This window comes from Microcaecilia unicolor, chromosome 3 (genome assembly GCF_901765095.1).
Source record: "Microcaecilia unicolor chromosome 3, aMicUni1.1, whole genome shotgun sequence".
Taxonomy (NCBI): Eukaryota; Metazoa; Chordata; class Amphibia; order Gymnophiona; family Siphonopidae; genus Microcaecilia; species Microcaecilia unicolor.
Window position 1 is genome coordinate 196,835,330 of NC_044033.1, and position 26,154 is coordinate 196,861,483.

Sequence of the window (26,154 nt, forward strand, 5' to 3'; positions counted from 1 at the left end):
GCGCCTCCTTTTACACGTAGGCCCCTTTAGATCCGTTCTACAAATGCTTTAAAGTCCATTGGATCCGTGAAAAAAATTGTCTTGTTATCGTGTTGCACTCGCACCTTTGCTGGGTATAACAATGCGAATCTTATACCTTTGTCATGCAATACCTTACAATATTGTCCCATTCGCTTTCTCTGCTCTGAGATTCGTGTGGAGTAATCCTGAAACAACAAGATACGCACGCCATTATAATCCACGGTTCTGGTTACCCTATATGCCTGCATTAGCTTTTCTTTGTCCGAGTAGTCCAAAATTTTTGCCAGAACTGGCCTCGGGCGCTGATCCATCTCTCTGATGGTGCCCACACGGTGTAACCGTTCCACCCGCATCTGGCCCTGCAGATTTTCCACTCTGAGGTGTTCAGGCAGATAAACTCTCTTAATTCTCGGTCCTTTACAGTTTCCGGCAACCCAATGAACCATATGTTGCTGCGCCTGCTTCTATTTTCCAGATCATCTGTCATCTGAGAAAGATTTTTCGCCAGCGTCTCCACCGCCGCCGCCTTCGAGCGTTTCCGACCGGTCCTCCTGTCAACCGATCCGCTCCTCGGCCTGCTGCAATCATACTGCCTGCCTTTCCAGATTCTCTTTTATGGTGTCCACTGATGTCTGCAGTTTTGATAATCTATCATCCAGCACCGCTGTTAACTGCCGTGTCAGTTCTCATATTGTCTCCTCCTGTAACGTTACTACAGTGGCTGGGGTGGTTATGGTCGCCATCTTGGGTGGGGAGGCCAGCACGCGTTCCCTAACAAGCCGCGGTGTTTTTGCCGGCATGTCACCTCGCCCCTTACCACTAAAGCGCCAGACTCCGTCCCAAAAGCTGCTGTTCTTCCTTTACAGAACCAGGTATAATTCACCTCGGTGGGGTAGCAAAGCTGATGAAATTTCCAGATAATACGGACTTCGAAGACAGAGCGGAGCAAACGAGCATCCTCTTAGCCCGCAAGCATCACGTGACCCCCCTGCTCCACCTTGTTCTATGATTTCACTGCTTATTGTTATGTTTATTGTTATGAGGTAAGCTGCATTGGACCAAACCTGTTTTGAATAATACGGGGTACAAAAAAAAACAAATAAATGAAATCTAAAATACACCCATCCCTGTGTCACCCATGGAGATTAGGGGAAAGGGAAATGGGACTTGGTACACTGTCTTTCTCTGCTTTTGCAACTACATTCAAAGCGGTTTCCATAGTAGATACAGGTCCTTATGTACCTGGGGCAATGGAGGGTTAAGTGACTTGCCCAGAGTCACAAGGGAGTTGAACGCAGTTCCCAGGATCAAAGTCTGCTGCACTAACCCCTAGGCTACTCCTCCACTCCTTCCTCTTTGGGATTCCGGAATCTTGCTATTCTTTGGGATTCTACATGGAATGTTGCTACTCTTTGACATTGTGCCTGGAATCTTGTTAATGGGACTTGATACACTGGCTTTCTCTGCTTTTGCAACTACATTCAAAGCGGTTTACATAGTATATGCAGGTCCTTATTTGTACCTGGGGCAATGGAGGGTTAAGTGATTTGCCTAGAATCACAAGGAGCTGCAGTGGGAAGCAAACCCAGTTTCCCAAGATCAAAGTCCACAGCACTAACCACTAGGCTACTCCTCCCATCCCTATGTCACCTATAGAGATTAATGGGGGTTTTTATAGACTTATACACCCATCCATGGATCACCCATATAGATCAATGTTCTACAGGCTTGTATACCCAATACTCTTGTCATCTGCAGAAATTACAGTAATATCTGTCCAGTGTAACCCACATAGGTTAGTTAACAAAGCTCTACACTGTAATACAATTGAAGGAAAATAAGATTTTATTCTAAATTTAATTTCTGAGTTACTGGATTTAGTAGATTGTCTTTGTTAAGGTTTTAGAGTTCAGGATTTTAGGAGGTTGTTTACTAAAGCTTAGCTCAAGTTATCTGCAGAAGGGCCCATTTTATTCCTATGGGCCCTGCTGCAGATAACTCGAGCTAAGCTTTAGTAAAAGACCCCCTCAAATTGTTACACATTGTTTGTACTTTTATTATGTATTTTTCTGTAGTGTATCAAGAACAGGCTGAATCACATGGAATAGAAATATAATGAAAGAAATGAAAAGCACTTGTTCCCGTGTCACCTTCACAGAACAATATTTTCTATAGATTGACAAACCAGTCCCAATATCACTGAAAAAGAGTAATATCACAGTATAGGCTAATACACCCCATTCCTGTCTGACTCACATAGAGTAATAGCTGATACTCCCGTCCCCATGCCACTTGCACAAAAGTAATTTCATTCTGTAGACTGCTACACCCAAACCTCTGTCCCTTGCATACAATAATAGCACTCTTTAGACTGATAAACCTGTCTCTGTGTCATTGGCACTGAGTAATATCACTCATGAGATCGAGATGGCTGTCCTCATGTCATTCACACAGCATAATACCCCTCTTTACCACCCCTACACTTTTGGAGCGGAGTCGTCGTCTAATGGTTAGTGAAAGTGTCCCAAGAACCTGGGGAACAGTGTTTGATTCCCATTGCAGGTTCTTGTGACTCTAGGAAAATCACCGAACCCTCCATTGCCCCATATACAAAATAAGTATCGATATATAATATGTAAACCAATGTGGTGGTAACCGCAGAATGGCAGTATATCAAATCTCATCCCCTTTCCCTAGACTGATACATCTGCCCCTGTGTCACCAATACAAAATAATTTCACTCTTTAGACCGATACACCATTCCTGTGTCACTTGCACAGAATAATATCCAGGGCTTTTTTTGAGGGGGTACTGAGTACCGGCACCTTTTCCATTGTCTGCCAAAATTGACCCATGGACCCCAAGTTTTTATTTTTATTTTTTTTATTACATTTGTACCCCACGCTTTCCCACTCATGGCAGGCTCAATGCGGCTTACATATTATATGCAGGGGCAATAGAGGGTTAAGTGACTTGCCCAGAGTCACAAGGAGCTGCATGTGCCTGCAGTGGGAATCGAACCCAGTTCCCCAGGACCAAAGTCCACCACTCTAACCACTAGGTCACTCCTACATACCAATTCTGCCTTGTCATAGATTATGTGACTGATTGCAGGGGGCCTGGTTATTCTGGGGTGGATCCCTCAGTGATCACCCCACCCCTGAAGGGTGGCCTAACATTTGAGTACTGGCACCTTTTTTGCTAGAAAGAATGCGCTGATAATATCACTCTTTAGACCGATACACCATTCCTGTGTCACTTGCACAGAATAATGTCACTCATTAGACCAATTCACCATTCTTATGTCACAAACACAGAGTAATTTTACTCTTTAGACCAATTCACCATTCCTGTGTCATTTGCACAGAATAATATTACTCTTTAGACAGATTCACTATTCCTATGTCACAAACACAGAGTAATTTTACTCTTTAGACCGATTCACCATTCCTGTGTTACTTGCACAAAATAATATCACTCTTTAGACTGATACACCATTCCTGGGTCACTTGCACAGAATAATATCACTCTTTAGACCACCCATTCCTGTGTCACTTGCACAGAATAATATCACTCTTTAGACCGATATACCCATTCCTGTGTCACTTGCACAGAATAATATCACTCTTTAGACCGATATACCCATTCCTGTGTCACTTGCACAGAATAATATCACTCTTTAGACCGATACACCATTCCTGTGTCACTTGCACAGAATAATATCACTCTTTAGACCGATACACCATTCCTATGTCACACAGAGTAATTTTACTCTTTAGACCGATTTACCATTCCTGTGTCACTTGCACAGAATAATATCACTCTTTAGACCGATACACCATTGCTGTGTCACTTGCACAGAATAATATCATTCTTTAGACCGATTCACCATTCCTATGTCACAAACACAGAGTAATTTTACTCTTTAGACTGATACACAATTCCTGTGTCACTTGCACAGAATAATATCATTCTTTAGACCGATTCACCATTCCTATGTCACAAACACAGAGTAATTTTACTCTTTAGACTGATACACAATTCCTGTGTCACGTGCACAGAATAATATCACTCTTTAGACCGATACACCATTGCTGTGTCACTTGCACAGAATAATATCATTCTTTAGACCGATTCACCATTCCTATGTCACAAACACAGAGTAATTTTACTCTTTAGACTGATACACAATTCCTATGTCACTCGCACAGAGTAACATCACTCTTTAGACTGATATGCCCATCCTCACACAAAATAATATAACTTTTTAGACCGATACACCATTCCTGTGTCACTTTCACAGAATAATTTCACTTTTAGACTGATATGGCCGTCATGTCACTCACACAATTATCAGTGACAGACAGACTAACGGGTCTGTTACCTTCGGTCCTGACAGAAACTGTAACAGTTAGATGGACAGAGAGACAAACAGACAGACAGATTGACATGTCTGTGATTCCTGCTGAATATATATTCATTTCTGTACTTAACTGAGCCATTTATGGCTCTGCAACTAATGGAAGCTTTTCCAGAATAAAGGCTTTTTCTGAACTCGACTGAGGATGTGGATCTGAAGTGGCAAGGTCAGAGGTTAAGCGGGACACCCTTGAAGGTCAGGGCTGTGATTCATGGCAGTGCGACTCATCCTTCCAGCAGGATGAAAGGATTTTTGGAAGCCAGTTAATGATCTGAAAGTAGATATTGCATCTGTTTCTCCCTGCCAGGGGCCAGAGAGCAGCTTTTTCACTCACAAGAGAAACACAGAGAAGCCCAAAGGCGGAAAATATTACACAACCCATGCTCCAATACCAACAGGCTGACATCACTGGAATGCCGGGCCTGTACTGGCCCACGGCTGGACCAATAGGATGTGGCTCCCCCCTGCCCGTGCCCACTTCAAGGAGAGTATGAAAAGTTCCACTAAGCAGCTGCAAGAGCTGCTAAGGCTTCAGAGAACCCTGGCGGAGAGGGGGATTTAAATATCTCAGGAGCAGGAAACCCGGCAAAGCCAAGCATGTCTGCACACTTTAACAGGGGACCTGCCTACGGTCTGTCTGCAGAGGTGAAAAGCAAGGTAAGGAGCACAGAAGTGGGTCTGTGGTTAGAGGCAGATGAGTGTGTGGCGGGCACCTTGGACTTAAGAGCAGAAATTACCCCATAGACCCGGGTAGAAGAAGAATCTATAGGAAGAGGATGCCTGGAACAGTTCATCTGGTAACAGGTCTGGTGTAATGTTCTGCTTCTATAAGAATGATTTATAATGAGGACAATGTCTAAGGGGCAGGGAGGGACGATGTTCCTATTAAAAAGGGTTGTTCCTCAGAACATAAGATGTACCAAGTTGCATTGAAGCAGGAATCCATTTGGTCCAGCGTTTAGTCTGTTGACAGTATCAGTCTAGATCACAGCTACCTAGCAGGCTCCATTCCTCATTTCTTACCATCAGATTTGCCTTTTTCGTGTCCACCTGGCTCATATAGCGCTTTATGGACCTTTTTAAACTCAGCAATATTAACTGCTTTAACCACATCCTCTGGCGACAGATTTCACACCACGATTGCGTATTGAGAGAAAAAGACACTTTGATTTTTGCGTAAAATGGTGGGGGTGGGGGGCTGCTTCTAACAGGGGTATGCTCTTTTAATGGAGATTTTTTTTTTTTATAGCTGAGAAATGCTGCGACTGCTTTCTCCTAGCTCTTTGCGATTACAGTCGAGCGGAGGGGGTGGGGGGGGGGGTGCCCAGGACTCCTCCCTTCTCCTGGTACGTTTGGGGGTACAGGAGGGGGACAGCAAAGAGTTATCAGCTGACCCTGGAGGAGCAGTGAGGGGCTGCCACACATACAAAACCGAAAAAGAAATTGGGAGATGGGAGGCTGGAGCTAAGGTGTACAATGTGTGAGTCTTTGCATCTTCGTGACATGATCCTGTTTTTGCTAAAGATATGTGAGTGCGGAAACGAGGAGCAATGGTGGACCCTCAGCGATTGGAGGGGGAGGCACAGAGAAAGAGGCAGGGAGAGATGCCAAGTTACCCAGTTCCAGGCTGCCGGCTGGAGATTTTGGCCCAGTCGTGGATTTCTAACCATTCCTGATGCGGAACTTGCAGCAGGGATTTCAATGAACAGAGTATGATACTACAAATCCCACACTGCTTTGCTTTGTAATTTCCAAACCAGGACTGGCCCAAAATCTATAGTCTGGAACTGGGTTACTTGGCATCCATGGCAGCCTTACAGCTGAAAATGGCCCTACATTTAGGATCCTAAATAGAAGCTTATAATGTCATTGGCCAGATGAGGGATCCTCAGTTAAGTCAGTAAGGCTGAATTTCGTCTTTGGTGCTTAGGGATCAGTTCCCAGAAGGTTTGGTGCCTAATTTGGGGAGTCAGGCACCATTGAAAACAGTGAAGCTGAGGTGCGGCAGCAACAGGGCCATTATTAGGAAAGAGGAATGGAAAGGAACTTAGCACTGACTCTTCCAACCTAACACAGGTGCTGAAAATTGAAGCAAAGGAAATGCAGCTCAAATATAGGAAAAGTCAAAGCTGGAATCTTAGGGTCCTGAATTCAGAGAACACCCTCATGAATGTAGGGGTTCAGCCTTCGGTTTCACATAAGAATATAAGAATAGCCATACTGGGTCAGACCAATGGTCCATCTAGCCCAGTATCCTGCTTCCAACAGTGGCCAATCCAGGTCACAAGTACCTGGTAGAAACCCAATTAGTAGCAACATTCCCAAACCAAAAAGAGTAACAAGATTCCGGAATCTCAAAGAGTAGCAACATTCCAGGAAGAATCCCAACGAGTAGCAGCATTTCATGCTACCAATCCCGGGGCAAGCAGTGGCTTCCCCGTGTCTATCTCAATAACAGACTAAGGACTTTTCCTCCAGGAATTTGTCCAAAACATTTTTAAAGCCAGATATGTTAACTGTTGTTACCACATCCTCCAGCAACAAGTTCCAGTGCTTGTTCTTTGTGTGAAAAAATATTTCCTCCCATTTGTTAAAAAGTATTTCCATGTAACTTACTTGAGTGTCCCCTGGCCTTTGCACTTTTTGAAAAAGCAAAAAATTGATTCACTTTTACCCATTCTACACCACTCAGAATTTTGTAGATCTCAATCATATCTCCCCTCATCTGTCTCTTTTCCACGCTGAAGAGCCCTAACCGCTTTAGCCTTTCCTCATATGAGAGGAGTTCCACCCCCCCCCCCCTCCCCCCTTTATCATTTTGGTCACTCTTCTTTGAATCTTTTCTAATTCTGCTGATTTGATAAATGGCAAATCTTGGTAGATTTTAAGTGGTTTACACAATCCAAAATGAAGTCATGTAAAAATTCAGGAAAAGGCTAGGGAAGGGAATGATACACAAGGAAGTTTAGTTAAGGCAGAAAATATTGAAGCAAATCTTTCAAAAGTTAGGTACATCCACCTTTGAGCACCCCATGCTCGGTCACTCCACTGTCAGATTAAAACTGTAGGAAAGGTGAAACCCAGGGTCCAGTTTGATTCCTCATGCACACATCTTCCTCTGCGGGGCCTTGTGGGGTCAGCATGTCACTCTGTCATGTAAAACTCCTCCTCCACACACATATACACCCAGCAGGGGGCACTGCCTGGGCCCTTCCTCAACAGCAATACTGGTGAGTGGCATTTCTTCCCCCTTCAGTCTAACTCCACACATACAAGGGGGGGGGGGGGGGAATCAAGATGAAGGTAATGGTGGGAGAGAGTAGGAAGAAGTCGCTTCATCACAAGGCATCCTACTGCCATCATAGGTAGACTGCACAAGTGTCATAGGGAGACTTTGGTGCTCTCGAAACAAGGAGACTGTGCAACTGTCACAGGAGAGAAACACAGTCACTCTTACAGAAAGTCTCAATCCCTGTCACAGGGAGACCGTGCAACTGTCACAGGAGAGAAACACAGTCACTCTTACAGAAAGTCTCAATCCCTGTCACAGGGACACTGTGCAACTGTCACAGGAGAGAAACACAGTCACTCTTACAGAGAGCCTCAATCCCTGTCACAGGGACACTGTGCAACTGTCACAGGAGAGAAACACAGTCACTCTTACAGAGAGCCTCAATCCCTGTCACAGGGAGATTGTGCAACTGTCACAGGAGAGAAGCTGTAACTCTTACAGACAGACTCAGACTATGTGACTTTCACAGAAGAGACACTCAGTCGCTATTACAGAGAGATTCAATCCCTGCGACAAGGAGTGGATTTATTACACTAACTCTGTTTACGTCATTGGAAAGAGGCTCCATTGCTGTCACAGGGAAAGGATCTATTACAGTAATGGTCTACTGATGTCGCCAGGTGATGATGTCAGAGCTTAGTGATCTGCCACTACTCAGCAACTGCTGAGAGGGTAATAAAGCAATTCTTAGGGAACCTCTGAGCTCTAAATCCGACTGGAGCCCATCCAAGGGCAGAACAGGACACTAGCAGCTGGCCTGGTCCTAGCCTTCACTTGCCTATGTCTGGAATCTTGCTATTCTATCAGGTACCTTTAACATGGACTGGCCATTGTTAGAAGCAGGATACTGGGCTAGATGGGTCCTTAGTTTGACCCAGAAATGCCAAGTTACCCAGTTCCACACTGGATACAAATGCAATAAATAAATAAAATAAATAAATATCCAAAGCAGTGTGGGATCCTGTCCATAGAAATCAGTGCTGCAGTTCCCAAAATGCACCAGGATGGGGTGGTCAGAAATCCTCTAGCCTGGAACAGGGTAACTTGGCATCTCTGCAGTATGGCTATTCTTATGAAAGAGTAATGCCTCTGCATTGTCCTGGTACCCAAATCCTGTCCCTGGCTCAGCTGCTGCCATCTCACCATATAAGGCTGGCTTTTCTCCTATTTCCTGCTTTTTGAGCATTGCTATATAAGGTATAATGTCTGAGGCGTTCAGAAGGGATTCCCCAGTCCAGGTGTGCAAAGTTCTCAAGCAGAGACAGGGCCATAACTCGCTTCGCATGAATCTCAGTGAAAGATGTGCATTCACAAGCAGAAAACCCCTCTCTTTGCAGCGGTGATGTCACAAGAGTTCAATTGTGTCATTGGTTGCCAGGGATGGAGGACAAGCCCGGAGACCAGAGACATCCTTAAGGGCTAGAATCACGTTCATTGGAAAGAGGTTTCATCGCTGTCACAAGAATTTTTCAGAGCACTGCAGGGGCTGTCATTTTGTAATGTCTGGAGCCTGTGGGGCATGTCTGTGCCCCTGCCCCAGGAGGGATGCAGACACACAGGAGCTCGGACACTCACTTCTCCGAGATGCTTAGCATATTTTTTTGCACTTCAACACGGACATATGACATTCCCTAATGCGTACAGAGAAATGAGTTCTGCCACATTCAACAGGGGCATTAGGCTACAAGGACATGGTGGTACAGGCCTGAGCTAGCACAGCCCAGGTATGCCACATACCTAGGCACAAAGCATCCTTAAAATGCACTGCTCTACTCCCAGGCTGGGGGAGGGGGGGCTCTACTGGCCTGTTCTCAGCGAGATGAATGAGGGGCCAGACTTGTGACCCTTCCTAGCAGTAACCACTGCTACCCTCCTGTCTATGTACATAGTCTGCTCTGAGAAATAAACCTGGGAAGCAGCAAGGGTTTAATATTTCTCCCTAGTTTGGTGAATTCCTTTGCTCCGCATGCCTGTGGAAGTTGGCAGCAGTCCCTTCCTTGGCAAGGGGAAAAGCAGGGAGCTTGATAGAAGAATGCAAGCAAGAGCTGAAAGCAACATCAGCACTGCGGGGTAGAAGGTGGCCAGCAGGGGACGGGGAAGACGGTGGGACAGGCCCTGTCAGGACCAGCTGCTTTGAAACAAAATGAACACACTGTTTTACTCCCAGATAGGTAGGTCGGGGAGTGGAGGGGAGCCATTTGGAAATAACAGAATAATGCTTTTGGCTCCAAGTAGGCAGGAACAGAACTGCAAAACCAGAGAAGCAGAGTGGAGGGATAAGGCAGTGGACTGTGCAAGAAGGTTGGCTTATGCCTAGACGATTCCGGTAAACTTTTTAGGCTAGAGACAGTGGTTCTGTGCTGTGAGCCATCAGACAGTGTCACCACAGGTGAGGCTGCATCATCATGGCTGTCACTGGAGAATTCCCAAAACACAGATCTCCTAATGCACTTCACTTCAGCCCAGCAGCACCCCCTATTCCAGTACCGAGACCCTCACACACAGCTCTACCAATGTACCTCAGTCCTTCCCTGCTGCACCTCCTGCTATTCCGGTATCGAGACCCTCACACACAGTTCTGCGAATGCACCTCACTCCTGCCCTGCTGAACCTCTTGCTATTACAGTACTGAGACCCAGACATACACCCAACACAGCTCTATCAATGTATCTCAGTCCTGCCCACAGTCCCCCCCCCCCCCCCCACCACCACCACACTGTTCCAGTACCAAAACCGTCACACACACATCCATGCTACTGAGTAGAGGAGATGTACAGGCAGGGCAGGAACATCACATAGAGTTGTTTGAGCTGTCTTCTGCCCCCTTCCTCAGGGGACTAATATGCTATTCCTCCTCTCTACAGCTGGCTCAGAAGTATGACACACAGAAAGAACAGGAGCTGAGGCAATGGATAGAGGAAGTGACTGGAAGGCACATTGGAGCCAACTTCATGGAAAGCCTGAAGGACGGGATCATTCTGTGCGAGTAAGACAGCCAGTGCTCAGACACCAACACTACATTAAATCTTTGCGTGAGGGTGAAGGGACACATTGTCCCCAGTGACACCTGAGATGCTGACATCATGTGGGTGGGGGAGTCGCCTGCCTAGAGCTCCTGACGTCATGAGAGTTTGATGGGGACCAGTCTAGAGGAGATGGTGGAAGGAACACATGAGCACAGCCCAGATCAAGGAGAAGAGTGAACACCTTTCTCTTCAAGAAGCAGAGAACCAGCTAACTCTTCTCTTGTCTCTTCTTAGGCTAATAAACAGACTGCAACCAGGGTCAGTAAGGAAGTTGAATGAATCCACACAGAACTGGCACAAGGTAATGCAAGTCCATCACCATCTCTTTAAAACTGTGCTCAACCCTACTGTGATGTCAAAGGTGACATCACAATGGGGAAGACGTATAGTTTCAATTAAAAAATAAAGTTTATTACAACAGGTTGAGTCACCCTGTTGTAATAAACTTTATTCTTTAATTGAAACTATACATCTTCCCCACCCCCCTCTGTTCCCTTTTAATTGTTTCGTGGGGATTAAGTGCACCTCCACACTTTGTATGATACCCCCATACTTAGTGCGGTATCGTTCTGAAAGGTGACATCACCCCCACCCATGACATCATAGTGTCACTCTCTCAACCTCTTGGGGCAGGAAGCCCGAGGTGGAAACTGTTTAAACTGGGACTGACATTTAGATGTCTGAATGCTAGTGTGGATTGGCACTGGCACACCTAGACAGGCGCCAAGCATTGGTACCTGTGTAACTTACAGTATTGAACCGGCTATCTCTGGATTGCAATCCAGAGGTGACTGGTTCAAATTCCACTGCTGCTCCTTGTGATCTTGGGCAAGTCACCTAACCCTCCATTGCCTCAGATACAAACTTAGATTGTGAGCCCTCCTGGGGCAGAGAAATATTCAGAGTACCTGAATGTAACTCACCTTGAGCTACTACTGAAAAAGGTGTGAGCAAAATCTAAATAAATAATAAATATAAGTTAACATGCGTGTCTAAGACACACATACTCTGTCCATGCTTACACCCCCTTGCACTTAGCAACGTTCGCACATATATTAGAAAATCATCTAAACGCCAATTAGAGAGAAGTGCTATTCTAAAAACTGGCATGTGTACATGACATCCAGATTTAGGGGCCCCTTAGCGAATCAGCCTTCATGTGCTTTGAGACTCAACTTGCAAACAGCAGCGAATGCTCTTGTGCAATGCACTTTTCTCAGAGCCCCCCTGAGAAATAGGTTAGCATGAAGTCAACAGGGATATGTGGGTTTAATCTTCTGCTAAAGTAGCTTGTGTATCCCCTGGGGATGAGAGCAGTGGGCTCGAAGTGCATGCATTACCATCTTCTGGACTCACATGCTCTAGAAATGAAACGGTCTTTTGGTTTTTGTTTCTTTCTCTCCTTCAGCTGGAAAACATTGGGAACTTCATCAAAGCTATCACCGACTATGGCGTGAAGCCTCACGATATCTTTGAGGCCAATGACCTTTATGAAAATTGCAACCACACTCAAGTGCAGTCCACACTACTAGCACTGGCCAGCGTGGTAAGTTCCATGGAGCTGGTCACAGAGGGGAAAAGAGCACCTCTGTTTAAAAGACACCATTATATCACAGGTGCATAGAATGTGGGAATCTGCCATGTTCATGCAGAACAAGGACAGGCACCTTTAGGGCCACACCGTGACAACTGCATGTCTTATAGGTTTTTTTCTCTGCTCACAGGCCAAGTCCAGAGGCTCCAACGTGAACATTGGTGTGAAATATGCAGATAAACAGGAGCGTCGCTTCCACCCGCAGAAGCTGAAAGAAGGCCGGAACATCATCGGGTTGCAGGTCCGTCTCCTTACAACCAAAACCTCACCCTATGTCTCCCTTTCATGCTTTGACTGTCTGAGAGTCCTCACCTGAGGTCTTGGTTCACCCATTTGTACTGTATTCACAGTTTGGGAGTCTCACTTCCCTACCCAGGTCTCGCTGGTCAACTATTTGTGCTGTACTTATTCTCCAAAGTCTTTTTTCTCTTGTGGTGTCAAAGGGCTAGTCTCTTCTCCCACCCTTCATAAATCTTGCATCACCTGTTTGTGCTGCGTTTTGGATGCCTCAGGCTTCTGTCGCTCCCCACTTTCTCCAGCTACTTGTGCTGTATTCAAACATCCAAGGCCTTGGGATGCTGCTGTCTTCCATCAGCTACTCCTCATACTCTGTGGAGCAGGATTGAAGTGCATCAGATCTCACAGTGAATGGCACAGATTTGTTCTATACATGTACCATTAATAGCAGATCTTTGCACAAGTTTCATTTCAGCACTGTAAAAAAGAAAACAAGATTTCTTCTGCCAACATTACCCTTAGCCCCAACTCAAGCTGGCCGTCTCATTAATGCCTTTGGTCAGGTTGCCATCTAGTGGCATTGGTAATAACTGCACACTCTTAGCCATCGATACGCAAAAGAGCAAAACTCCCTCTATTGCTATTCATACTGCTCTTCTCTGGGGGAGGGGGGGGGGGGAGTGCAGAACTTTACCCCCAATTTCCCATGCTTTAATCTTACGCCAAAGGTAGTCACATTTTTTAGCACAGAAAATCAGAAAGTAAAATCACCACGCTAAAGGAAAACAAAGTGGGCATATGAAATGCCACATCCTTCATTGATCCTGGGCCCCCGTAGATTTGGCCCTGGAACCCCCTGCCGCGGGGATGACCAAGTTCACAGACGCGTATCGGAAGCATAGCGAAGGCGGGACTGGGGAGTGCTTAACACATGGGCATCCTCGGCCGATAATGGAAAAAAGAAGGGCGTCCCTGACAAGCATTTGGCCAACTTGGCCCATTTTTTCTTGCGACCAAGCCTCAAAAAGGTGCCCGAGCTGACCAGATGACCACCGGAGGGAATCAGGGATGACCTCCCCTTACTCCCCTAGTGGTCACCTCCCACCCAAAAAAAAAAACCAAAAAAAAAAAACTTTAAAAATATTTTTTTACCAGCCTCAAATGTCATACTGAGGTCCATAGCAGCAGTATGCAGGTCCCTGGAGCACTTTTAGTGGATGCAGTGCACTTCAGGCAGGCGGACCCAGGCCCATCCCCCCCACCTGTTACACTTGTGGTGGTAAATATGAGCCCTCCAAAACCCACTGTACCCACATCTAGGTGCCCCCCTTCATCCCTTAGGGCTATGGTAGTGGTGTATAGTTGTGGGGAGTGGGTTTTGGGGGGCTCAGCACCCAAGGTAAGGGAGCTATGCACCTGGGAGCAATTTCTGAAGTCCACTGCAGTGCCCCCTAGGGTACCAGGTTGGTGTCCTGGCACGTGAGGGGGACCAGTGCACTACGAATGCTGGCTCCTCCCACGACCAAATGGCTTGGATTTGGTCGTTTCTGAGATGGGCGTCCTCGGTTTCCATTATCGCCGAAAATCGAGGACGACCATCTCTAAAGTCGACCTAAATGTTGAGATATGGGCGTCCCCAACCGTATTATCGAAACGAAAGATGGACGCCCATCTTGTTTCGATAATACGGGTTTCCCTGCCCCTTTGCGGGGCCATCCTGCGAGGACGCCCTCAGGAAAACTTGGGCGCCCGTTCGATTATGCCCCTCCATGTGTCTAACTTGCAGACTGGACCAATCTTCACAGATGGAGACAAACAGATATACCGATTTTGTGATTTTTTTTTTCCAGATGGGTACCAACAAGTTTGCCAGCCAGAAAGGAATGACATCATATGGCACTCGCAGACATTTGTATGATCCCAAGCTGGGGACTGACCAGCCTCTGGATCAGTCTACCATCAGCCTACAGATGGGTACCAATAAGGGAGCCTCCCAGGTGAGAAGCAGCAGAACACAGATAAGACCAAAGCCAGGCTTCAAACAGAATCTCTCTATTCAGTTAGGCCCAGAGACATAATAGTCTGATTACAAACAACTCTGGCCCAGGAGGAGACATTAGGTCTTACCTGCTAAAATCCTTTCCTTTGGTCACACCAGACCAGTCCAGAACGTGCAGGCTGTTGTGTCTCTAGACCAGCGGGTGGCATTGGCTGGTTGACAGGCACAGTCCACAGGTTCTGGACTGGGCTGGTGAGGACACTAAGGAAGGTCCCTAACTTCCCCCTTTCGTATCAGTCTTACCCTCATTTTCATTCAACTCCTTAAGGATGTGTTCAGGCAAATAATTTCCAGGTTGTTTTTGGAATTTTATGACTTTTTCCAATTTGTTTTTGGGTTTTTTTGAACTATCAACTTTTATTCAAAAAGTTTTAAGTATAGAACAATATATAAGTAACATTCAAAGAGTAAAATCCACCTCTCCCCCCACTAGACACACACACACAAGGAGTCCCATTCCTTAAGTCTAAATCTCTCCAATTTGTTTCACACCTTTGCCTTAATACAATTTTTACTGTACACAGCAACTTTTGAGCATGCTCAATTCTACTGTACATATAGCTCATTATTTTAAGGCACAGTAACAAATGCACATTTCTATTACATCTTCATAGAGCTTATAGTTTGCAAACCTGTAATGCTATAGCAGAAACCCAGGTCCCAGAATAGAAGGACAATGCTTAACAGGCTTCACCCACAACCAGCTTCCTTTCCTTCGATCTTTTTACTCCACTTAGTCCTTCAGTGGCCACCAAGACAAAGGTAAATAAAAAAAAAATACTAGGAGCCTAAATAGAGGTCCACTGCATGAAACAGATATCTTAAATGCCTCCAGCAGATACAGCCAGACTTCCTTCAGAAAAGTAGCAAGTACCATGACGTAGTAAGAACTGGCTGAACCTCATGCTAGCAAGAAGCCCACAGGTACCAGACCAACTCAACAGATGCACTGGGGCTTTTGAACCCAACTCACGAGGCCATTTTCTTGCTCTCTTTCTCTGCAGTCAGGGATGACAGCGCCTGGCACCAAGCGGCAGATCTTCGAGCAGAAGCTGGGCATGGAGCACTGTGACATGCAGAACATCTCACTGCAGATGGGCAGCAACAAGGGAGCCTCCCAGCAGGGCATGACTGTGTATGGGCTGCCCCGGCAAGTCTACGATGCCAAGTACTGCCTAGTACCCAACTACCCCATTATGGGGAATGAGGACGACCAATACGATCATACACACAACTACTGCAACTCCGAGTAACCAGCCCCAATTCTCCCAACCTTGCACGGACTGCGCAGCACAGCCTCAAAGTGACCCCTAGAGCAACCCAACCCCCCCAAAAAAGCGTCCCCCCAAATAATAATATTTATATCCCTCCAGCAACTAACCTTGCACAGAGGCTTGGGCTCTATCGTTTGTTAGGTCATCCATGGCTCTTTAAGATTAGCAGGGAGAACTAGTTCATGTCAAATTTGTATTTTTTTTTCAGAATAAGTTATTAATATAAGGAGAAAACAGGAATCCTAAAGCAGCTAACGGGGAATGCATTTCAAAACGGTTGTTGTGGTAGGTCCACCTCCCCCAATCTGGCCAGGTACAGGAAGCTTAAGGAGGTAGCCAGAACTGCAGAAGCAAATTAGGGGGACGACGGGAGATGTATTTCACACATACTTCCAGCATTTGGGGGACTGATTAGCTACATCTGCACGCATGCTCTGTCTCACTTCACTAACACTGCAGCACTTTGAAGCAGCATGCGGGAGCTGAAAGGGGAGGAAAGCAGCAGAACTTCCTCAGGTACTGATTAGCTCCACTACAATGACAGAACGCAGCCCAGGAGCAAAATGGGCCAGTGAATTAACTGTAATGGACAGGCCAGGCTTGTTCAGTGACACACTGCTAGGACTTTCCCTAGTCAGTTACCGGCACTAGCTCACACCACCTCCTTCTGCCCCCAAGATCACTCTTCAGCTGAAGGGGGTCCAGGACGGCATGAGGTGAAGACTGCCTGCCATCACGTCACCTCTCCCTACAGAAATCGCACTACTGAGAGGTCACTACAGTACCTGAACTTTTCTTTAGGGAGTGGGGGCACGCACAGATACTTTTAGGGATTTTTTTTAAATATAATGTAGATATTCTGCATGCTAGAGAACCAAAGTAGCTCACCTTCACATTATTAAAAAAATAAAAAGTGTTACGTTGACAACTTTTCATGTTTTGCTTTGTAGAACACATTGGCACTGTGACAATAAAACAAGAAAACTGTTTCTCTGAATATATAGATATTTCTAGTAATAGTTCAGAATTTCCTTTTGCATCTGCCATCTCTGACATTCAGCACCAAAGACCCAATGACCACAGCGCTTGCACTGAAGGGAAATCAGTACTGTGATTGCTAAAGCATGCTAGCATTGGGGGCATGTCGTGTTCCCTCCACCACAGGTTCTGGCGTATTGCCTTGCATGTGACAAGGACTCAAGTCCTTCCGTATAGAGCCTGTGGGATGAAGCACACTGTGAGACCACCAATGAACACAACTGAAGCCACATGTGGCTGTCTGCATTGACCTGCGAGAGAAAAAGACTGTCCCTTTGCTATGCTGACAGAGCTGTTGTAGGCTGAATGCATGGAAACCCAACGGAGTTCAATCCAAGCTGACATCAAAATGATTGAAGCCAGCCTTTCTTCCATAAACACCAAAGTCGATCAAGCTGAAAGAAGACCAGGGACTCCTTGCTGTGAAGGTTGATGGTGGTGGTGGCGGCCACACTATCACCTCAGAGCACCTTCTGCAGTTAACAGGTGAAGCGCTTTGTTTATTCTCTCACTTCCGTGTCATTCTGAGAAGAGAGGAAACGCTCTGCTTTGGTCTTCCCTCTAAACTGGCTTTAAATGTCTATGCTAAGAGCGGCTTTCCCGGTGGTGTCCACAGAAGTAAGCAGAAGCACCGATAGTCAGAAGGGACCAGATCCAAAGAAGCAGCTGGCACAAAACCAGAGGAAGATTTGTTTTTCAAACTGCTGATTGCTTATTGCTCACCACCAACTGTGCCTCACACTGTATTAGTACACTGAAAAAAAAAAAAAAAAATTTAACATGTCTGCAGAAAGTTCTATTAACAGAAAACCTCACGAGAACGATTTGATAATATCACCTGTTTTAGCATCATTCTGCATGAACCAAGCATGTAGAGGGGAAAAAAGCCGACTACATGGAGAAAAGGTTTCTCTTTTATAAAACTCCGGGGGGGGGGGGGGGGGGGGGGGGGAGAGAAGAAGCAGGAAACAGTCGGATCCAATCCATTTCCCCCTCAAGGATATCTGGGTACAGCTCCATGAAGTTCTCTCTCAGTTCCGGAAAGACTTACTTCCGTGCAAAGTTGTCTGCACACTTGCAATTCTGGAACGGCACCGAGGCCCCAAAAACTTCAATATGTTCCTTATGTTTACATTAGTGAATCTGATATTTAAAACCACTGCCACACAGCAGGCCTGATGGACCAGTAAAGTGTTACGATAGATGGTTAGTGATAAACTGAAGAGGGTGAAAACATTTGGAAGAGGCTCTTCTGATACAGTACTTGTATAGCTCAGGAATGTTACAAGAAATTGGCCGACACTTGAGACTGTTTAATGTTGAGGAATGGACCACCTCCTCTTCCCCCCCCCCCCCCCCCCCCCAAAAAAAAAAAGAACAATAAAGCATGAGCATCACAAGTTGCTTTCCTGGTGTTTGATGGGTAGAGGAAGCAATGGTAGAGCCTCCACTCCCGGTTTTGCACAGACAAAAATTCTTAAGAATCATCCAGTATCAGGACTGAACGGCAGTACACTCAGATTTTCACACACAAATAAGACACTTTTTCCTCTATGTTATTAAAAGAAAATAATTTTATTAAAGGAAAAACACAGTTGCAATCCCACATCCCTCACCCCAACAATTCTCCTTCTCTTGTACAATACTATTTACACAAAGAGCAAAGGGAATCAGGAACCACATGAGCTGAGCAGCTGCAGTGGTACATCAACCGATCTGGGAGCAGTTAAAAATCTTTCAACCAAGCTTACAACTGAAAGTGTACGTTAGTCCCTGTCTGGTTTTTACTCTGCACTCTAGATGCTATTTTTAACCCAGCATCATACACAATGTTCTGACCGCTGTGTTGTGGATACATACTAAAGATTGCAAGTACCCCCTTCCTAAGTTAAATGTGCTGGTCAGCACTAGCCTCAATGGAATAAAAGGTGTCCATGCTACCCCCAACCAAACAGGTGCTACTGGTTCATGCTCTCCTTTTGCTTTTAAAGGGAAGTCCTTGTACATTAATGCAGTTTAAGCATCCTGCAGGTGGAGGATAGTCTCTGGCTGACGTCCCAGTGCCCTAGTACCTCCTCTTCGTAACTGACTGAGGTCGATCTCATGCATAATCAGACCATGGTACAAAAAAAAGAAAAAAGCAAATTGGAGAGAAGTTCAAATCCTGCTGCTGCCACCTACTGATTTTCCATGAGATGCAAACTTCTCAGCCACCAATCAATCAAAAAGCAGCTTAAGAATATAGTGATTAACACTAGAGCTGCAAAGTCAGCTTCTGATACACTATATGCACGCTTCCTTTCCGTAGAGAAAACAAAAATTCCCTGCACCAGGAGAAACACTCAGGCCCGAAAGAAAATTAAAATGTAACCCCACCAGCAAATAAGAGCCACACTGAACGCTGAATTACAGCAGCACAAATTAGCAGCAAACTGCAGAACTGAAAAATAAGACATGTTTCCAAAGCACAGGGTTGCTCCCAGGTTGTAATAACCATTGACAAAAAAATACAAATTAAAGACTAAGAAATGTTTTTGAATTCATCTAAAGAAAATGGAAGCCTTTGGCTACTGGTTGGCAGCCTCACAAGCATCTATCCAGTCACTGTACACGTCCACAGCTTCCGAAAGGTCTGCCAAGGCAAGGGTCAAGGAAGAAGATTGTGAAAATGCAGAAAGATTAGAAAAGACATTTAATAAACTAGTGGCTTCCCAGTTGTCCAGTAGGTCAAGCCCTTAACTCTTGTGTGCCCAGGTCTCCAAAGGGGAGACAAGGCCTCTAATCCCTGTACTGATGAAGGTCCCTCTACCTGGATTCAAAAAAGAAAAGCTTAATTCTGGGAGAAATAGAACTATCTGACTCAGGGAGATATTTGACCCTGATGACGCCCCCAGCTTTTGCTGGACTGCAATATACATAGACCCCTCCTCAGCTTGGGAGGTTCCATGGAGGCCAGAGCTAGAGACCACCATGCCTTCTGCAAGATGGCAGCTGTTTCCACCTGTATCAGGGCCTTTTCACCCCCCCCCCCCCCTCCCAAGATGAAACCTCTTTTTCAAACCTACCAGCCTCCCTTGGGTGTGTCCCAGGTCTCCACTTCCTGCTTTTCAAGGGTAGGCTGCCCTTCTGCAACACAAACCGTAAGACCTAAACTTCTCCTGTGGCTGCCACAGTACTTAGCATGCTCAGCTGGCGCTCCATCTACAGTCTTACACCCACAGAGCCACTGCCCTCAAAGCAACTCACCCCGATTCCAGCTCTTTTAGCTTCGGTCTGCTCCCGCCACATGTCCTGCTAGAGCTCTCCTGACTTCAGCCTAAATGCTCTGCTCCCACAACAGCCTTCCTCCAAAGCTGCAGAACAGTTTCCATTACCTGCCAAAGTCTCAGCTCCCAACCAAACAGCCTTATTTACTCCAACTCTCGCTTTATTTATTTTTTTTAAATGTAGGAGCTGCAAGAGAAACAGGTAGAAAGGGAGAGACGGGACTATGCCAGGAATTCCCCAAGAACAGAGAGATTCCCCAGATACTCCTGCCTGTCTGGACTCAACTGGTAGCCAGTTTTCCAACTGAACCCAGAAGCCAGCTCACCAGTACCAGACAAATGCTGCATGATAGGCTCCTCTACCGTTGCCCTACATAAGCTCACAAGCTTTTGGTCTATCTCCATCTGCTGGTAGAGGGGCAAAACCCACTTGTTCTGGATTGGTCTGGTTGACAATAAGGAAAGGTCAATGCTCTTCCCGCCCACTCCCTCCCCCCCAGTAATCAAACACCTCATGCACAGTTCTTGCTGCCCTGCAAAGTACCCCCAGCTCTTCTAGTATCAAGACCCTCACACACACACTGCTCCTGTCCTGTTGCATCCTGTGTGATTCCAATACACAGCATTTAACTTTCAAAAGGATACAGGTTATAGGAGTCTGGAATTCTTCTAGACAAACAGTACATGATATCACCCCTGTATTTCGAGCCCGATCCCTAAAAAGTAAAAGGAAAGTATACAGTAGCAATATAAAAGAAAGTAGTAAAAGGGTAAGCACCTCCAAAACTTTGGATTGCAACTGTGCCTAGCACCCCAAAATGCAGCAAACAGCCCAGATACAGAAGAACAGTGGCTGCCTATAAAGTCCACACAGTCGACATTCCATTTGTTAATATAGTGTGGTTGTATAGGCTTCATTCCTCTTTGGGATATTTGTGACCCATAAAGTCCCACAAGCAGTGCCCCAAGTCATTTCAGAAGGTCATTCATTCCCGTACTCACATTTTCACATCACAGGATTTCTCGTGGTTACAGAAAGGGCAGGTGAACTGGGTCTCCAGAGTTCCCGTCATCTTCTTCTTTGGAGGGGGCTTGCGTTTCGATTTCCTACGACCCATTTTGTTGTGGTCAGCCCTTTAAAAAAAGGTACATAGGCACTAAGAGTAACAATTTCCACCTTCTGATAGACAGTAGGCAATAACAGATAAAAAGACTGAAATACCCCCTTTAGTCTGCCCATCAATGTGTTTAGGGCTGTAACTGCCAATCCTTGCAGGTTATTCCTCTCTCCCCACGTCTTAGAAGGGCACTGTTTTCAGCTGAAGCACCCGATACCTTCTATGCCATTAAAGGATCCTCCTCTATGTTATCTCCGGCCTTTTTACATTCTATCACCTTTTTTGGCTCTTCTACCTCTTCCTTGAGGGCAATCCAGGCATCCACGACTCTTATGATGCAAACGTGTCTCCCCTTACACCTTCACACAAAGTCCTCTCATTCTACCTTTTAGAAAGGTTTACTTCTCACGTGTTAGTAACTTTCAAGTTTGTAAATGACCATCATTTTCCTTGAGGCATAAAACAATGTATACCTTAAAGACGGCACATCTCATAAGACCCCACACTATTATGGTTGCTTTCCTCTGGACCAGCTCCAGCATCTTTACATGCATCTGAAACATGCCTCCAAAGCTGAACACAGAATGACAAGCGAGGCCATCAAGGACCTGTACATGGCCATTATCACTGCTACCTTTCTGCTGGATAACTCTCCTGCTACGCAGCCCAGCATTCATCTAACTTTGGCCGCTGCCTTACTGCTTTGTTACCTTTACAATGTCAGATGCCATCACCTTGTGATTGGACCTAGAGAGACCTCAGCTTCTGTCTCTTTCCTCCAATCACTTCTGCACCACAAATACATAACCTTGCATTTCTTGTTGAGCATTCAACCAGTTATTACAGGACGCCTCTGCGAATGCTACAGTACACAGTGTTCAAATTACTGCAGGACACCTGAGCACATGCCACAGTACACCACATTAAACTGACTGCAGGGCACCTGAGCGCGTACATCAATTACTGCAGGATGCCTGAACGTGTTCCACAGTTACTGCAGGAAGCCTGAGCATCTGCCACGGTTACTGCAGGATCTGAGCGCGTGCCACAGTACGCCGCATTAAACACTGCAGAATGCCTGAGCACGAGCCACAGTACGTAGTGTTAAACTTACTGCAGGATGCCTGAGTGTGTGCCAGTTATTGCAGGACGCCTCACTACATGACACAGCACACCATGTTAAACTTACTGCAGGATGCCTAAGCGCCTGCAACAGTTACTGCAGGATGCCCGAGCGTGTACCACGGTTACTGCAGGACCCCTGAGCATGTGCCACAGCCACAGTACACCATTTTAAGGTGCATCAGCATCTTAGCATCTAATGCAGAACTTAGTAAATGGCTCCAGGTCAATCTGGGGTTTCCTTCCACTACCTCTAGAATTGTGATTGCAATGTCTATCCCCAGGGGATGTCTGGTTCTTTTAAATTTGGGGAAATTACAAGAACTTTTTTGTAGTGTAATGTATCCTCCATGACCTGGAGCCATCTGGTAACCCTAAAATGGGCCCTGTAGTATACTGTTCTCCCGTCTTTTTTAAAATATATATATATTTTTAACCCTATCTGTACTAATCTGGAGTAGCCTAGTGGTTAGTGCAGTGGACTTTGATCCTGGGGAACTGAGTTCGATTCCCACTGCAGCTCCTTGTAACTCTGGGCAAGTCACTTAACCCTCCATTGCCCCTGGTACAAAATAAGTACCTGAATATATGTAAACCGCTTTGAATGTAGCTGCAAAAACCTCAGAAAGGCGGTTTATCAAGTCCCATTCCCTCCCCCCCCCCCTTTCCCTTTGGTAACACTTGCAACATGACCCTGTCAATCAGCTTCTGTTTTCAGGTCGCCATTAGTGTTGTTCTAGTTTGTTTTCATTCTGATATTGTGACTGTGGCATCCTGCAGTATCAATGTTGACAAAGTGCAACTACTACTGCACCTTAGAATTAGAAAACTAAACAAATAACAATAATAATACTGACAATAACTGAACTTCTCATTACACAATAAGAGAACAACAGAGCAGGGGGTCACGTGACGCGAGAGGTCACCGCCTGACGTCACAAGCGCCCGCGCTCAATGAACGTCTAATAAGGCGGAAAGCACACAGAGAGAAAAGCGACACGTTCACTGGTGAAGTATTAGGGCTATGTTACCGTAACGCTCGCCCAGAACGACACCCGTTCTCACGCTCTCTCCCCACACACCGGCACGGACGCTGCTCCGCCTGAGTCTCCAATGGCGGCTGCCGCCTTCTCCCCGCCTCCTCGGCACGCGCCGGAAGTGGGCTCCTATTGGCAGACGTAGGGCGGAAGAGACAGGGCTATTGGTGGGCGAGGATGTCGGTCAGCCGGAAGCCGGCTCTTTGCCCCGCCTCCTCCCTGACCCGCAGACTGTCGGTGACGGTTAAGAAAACAGTATGGGAGGGGGCGGAGCGAAGAGTGAATTGGAGTAGGCTAGGTTCCTTTGCTACCTACAGTTGGTTGGAGGGCATGTCAGCCATCGAAAGTGGGCTGTGCTTGTGGGATTTATACACGGCTGTGTCCGCCTCCAGGGGGACTTGTGGGTTTTAAGTATAATTGTGTGCACGTACTAGGTAAAATGTCGAAGGAAATAAATTTCTCCTTTGCATTCTCATTGCTGGTTATTGAATGGAAATAGGTTTCTATATCACAGTAAAGGAGTGTGGTAGCCGTGTTAGTCCACTCTTAAGGTTATCAATAGAAATCAAACAAAATAAAACATGGAAAAGAAAATAAGATGATACCTTTTTTATTGGACATAATACATTTCTTGATTAGCTTTCGAAGGTATTAAGTTATGTCCAATAAAAAAGGTATCATCTTATTTTCTTTTCCATGTTTTATTTTGTTTGATTTCTATTGATAACCTATATCACAGTAATACAGTGGCAGCTTTTTCTCCTTATTTTGGGTTTACCAGAGAGACTCTGTAGTGAAGCTGCCCCTGTTCTTCACAAGTGGTGAGGTTATAAGGAACTCAGTGAGCCCTGCACTACATGCTTTCCCCATTTTTGTCTTTCTAGGGATATTGAAATAAAAATGGCCCTTGTGAGAGGAAGGCCTGGGACCAGGGGGAGGGGGGGGGGGGGGGGGCGGGCAACACAATGAACAGAGCTGTCCCGATCACCTTAGATATTTATTTATTTTTATTTGTTGCATTTGTATCCCACATTTTCCCACCTCTTTGCAGGCTCAATGTGGCTTACAATACATCATAAATGGTGGAAGTATATGAGAAAATAGACATTAAGTATTACAGGAGGATCTTGGTTAATATTATGATAAACATGATAGTAGTATAACTAGCAGATATTATAAGACAGTTCTGGATGTATGTGGAGCAGTTTACGTTTGTTGATCTTTGTGGTATACCTTGCTAAAGAGATGGGTCTTCAGTAGTTTGCGGAAGTTAGTTCATAAATCATTTTTAAGTTGCGCGGCAGTGCGTTCCAGAATTGTGTACTCAGGTATGAAAAGGTTGACGCATGCGTTAGTTTGTATTTTAAACTTTTACAGTTGGGGAAGTGAAGATTAAGGAATGTGCGGGATGATTTTTTAGCATTCCTGGGTGGTAACTCTATCAGGTCTGACATGTAGGCTGGGGCATCTCCGTGAATGATTTTGTGAACTAGGGAGCATATTTTGAACGTGATGCATTCTTTAAGTGGGAGCCAGTGTAGCTTTTCTTGTAACGGCTTAGCACTTTCGTATTTTGATTTACCGAATATGAGTCTAGCTGCAGTGTTCTGGGCTGTCTGAAGTTTCTTGATTATTTGCTCTTTGCAGCCAGCGTAGAGTGCGTTGCAGTCGTCTAGATGACTGAGTACCATTGATTGTACCAGGTTACGGAAGACGGTCCTTGGGAAGAAAGGTCTTACTCTTTTTAATTTCCACATTGAGTGGAACATCTTCTTGGTTGTGTTTTTTGCATGGTTCTCAAGTGTTAGGTGTCGATCAATGGTAACTCCAAGAATTTTTAGGGTGTCCGAGATTGGGAGAGTCAGTTTTGGTGTGTTAATGGTGGTGAATTTATTCGTGTTATGTTGAGAGGTGAGTACTAGGCATTGGGTTTTTTTCTGCATTGAGTTTCAGCTTAAATGCATCCGCCCATGTGTGCATGATGTGTACACTTTGGTTGATGTCATTGGAAATTTCCGTTAGATCTTGTTTAAATGGGATGTAGATCGTTACGTCGTCTGCGTATATATATGGGTTGAGGTTTTGGTTTGATAGTAGTTTGGTCAAGGGTATCATCATTAAGTTGAATAGAGTCGGTGAGAGGGAGGATCCTGTGGAACTCCGCATTCTGGTATCCATGTGGCTGATGTAGCCGAATTAGATGTCACTTGGTATGATCGTGTGGTTAGGAACCCCTTGAACCAATTGAGAATGTTGCCTCCAATTCTGAAGTACTCGAGGATATGTAGTAGTATTCCATGATCAACCATGTCGAAGGCGCTAGACATGTCAAATTGTAGAAGTAGTATGTTTTTGCCAGTTGCAATCATTTGTTTGAATTTAGTCGTGAGTGTAACTAGTACTGTTTCAGTACTGTGGTTAGATCGAAAACCTGACTGGGAGTCGTGTAATATTGAGAATTTGTTTAAGTAGTTTGTGAGTTGTTTGGTCACCATCCCTTCTGTTAGTTTGGTTATTAAGGGAATGGATGCTACTAGCTTGTAGTTGGTTAGTTCGCTAGCACTTTTCTTTACATCTTTGGGTATGGTGTTTCCTTTCTCCTTCGGGAAGAGTCCATTTTGTAACATATAGTTGAAGTGATTTGTTAGGT

The 26,154-nt window shown here is 45.5% G+C and overlaps 2 protein-coding genes across 3 annotated transcripts; one reads left to right on the forward strand and one right to left on the reverse strand.

The window, feature by feature from the left end:
• Nucleotides 1-4,939: 4,939 nt before the first annotated feature.
• Nucleotides 4,940-18,317, forward strand: CNN1 (calponin 1). The gene is made up of 7 exons (XM_030196977.1): nucleotides 4,940-5,098; nucleotides 10,598-10,719; nucleotides 10,994-11,060; nucleotides 12,168-12,305; nucleotides 12,484-12,594; nucleotides 14,441-14,587; nucleotides 15,654-18,317. Exons 1-7 carry the CDS (start codon nucleotides 5,039-5,041, stop codon nucleotides 15,900-15,902), a joined length of 894 nt encoding a protein of 297 aa, XP_030052837.1. The 5' UTR covers nucleotides 4,940-5,038; the 3' UTR covers nucleotides 15,903-18,317.
• A 200-nt stretch (nucleotides 18,318-18,517) lies between these two features.
• Nucleotides 18,518-23,612, reverse strand: ELOF1 (elongation factor 1 homolog). 2 transcript variants are annotated; one of them, XM_030196979.1, is made up of 4 exons: nucleotides 23,494-23,612; nucleotides 21,230-21,362; nucleotides 20,873-20,943; nucleotides 18,518-19,593 (listed from the first exon to the last, which is right to left on the reverse strand). In XM_030196979.1, the coding sequence occupies exons 2-4, from the start codon at nucleotides 21,343-21,345 to the stop codon at nucleotides 19,529-19,531; spliced, it is 252 nt and encodes an 83-aa protein (XP_030052839.1). In that variant the 5' UTR covers nucleotides 21,346-21,362; nucleotides 23,494-23,612; the 3' UTR covers nucleotides 18,518-19,528. The 2 variants fall into 2 exon arrangements, with proteins under 2 accessions (XP_030052839.1, XP_030052838.1); XM_030196978.1 differs by having other exon boundaries at nucleotides 21,230-21,361; nucleotides 23,499-23,611.
• Between the last annotated feature and the right edge of the window lie 2,542 nt (nucleotides 23,613-26,154).

Coding starts and splice junctions, on each gene's coding strand:
- CNN1 (XM_030196977.1), top strand. CDS start 5,039: ATGTCTGCACACTTTAACAGGGGACCTGCCTACGGTCTGTCTGCAGAG. Junction 11,061..12,167: donor CCACACAGAACTGGCACAAG/GTAATGCAAGTC, acceptor TCTCTCCTTCAG/CTGGAAAACATTGGGAACTT. Junction 14,588..15,653: donor CCAATAAGGGAGCCTCCCAG/GTGAGAAGCAGC, acceptor CTTTCTCTGCAG/TCAGGGATGACAGCGCCTGG.
- ELOF1 (XM_030196979.1), bottom strand. CDS start 21,345: ATGGGTCGTAGGAAATCGAAACGCAAGCCCCCTCCAAAGAAGAAGATG. Junction 20,944..21,229: donor AAATCCTGTGATGTGAAAAT/GTGAGTACGGGA, acceptor TTTACTTTTTAG/GGATCGGGCTCGAAATACAG. Junction 19,594..20,872: donor ATTCCAGACTCCTATAACCT/GTATCCTTTTGA, acceptor TTGCCTTGGCAG/ACCTTTCGGAAGCTGTGGAC.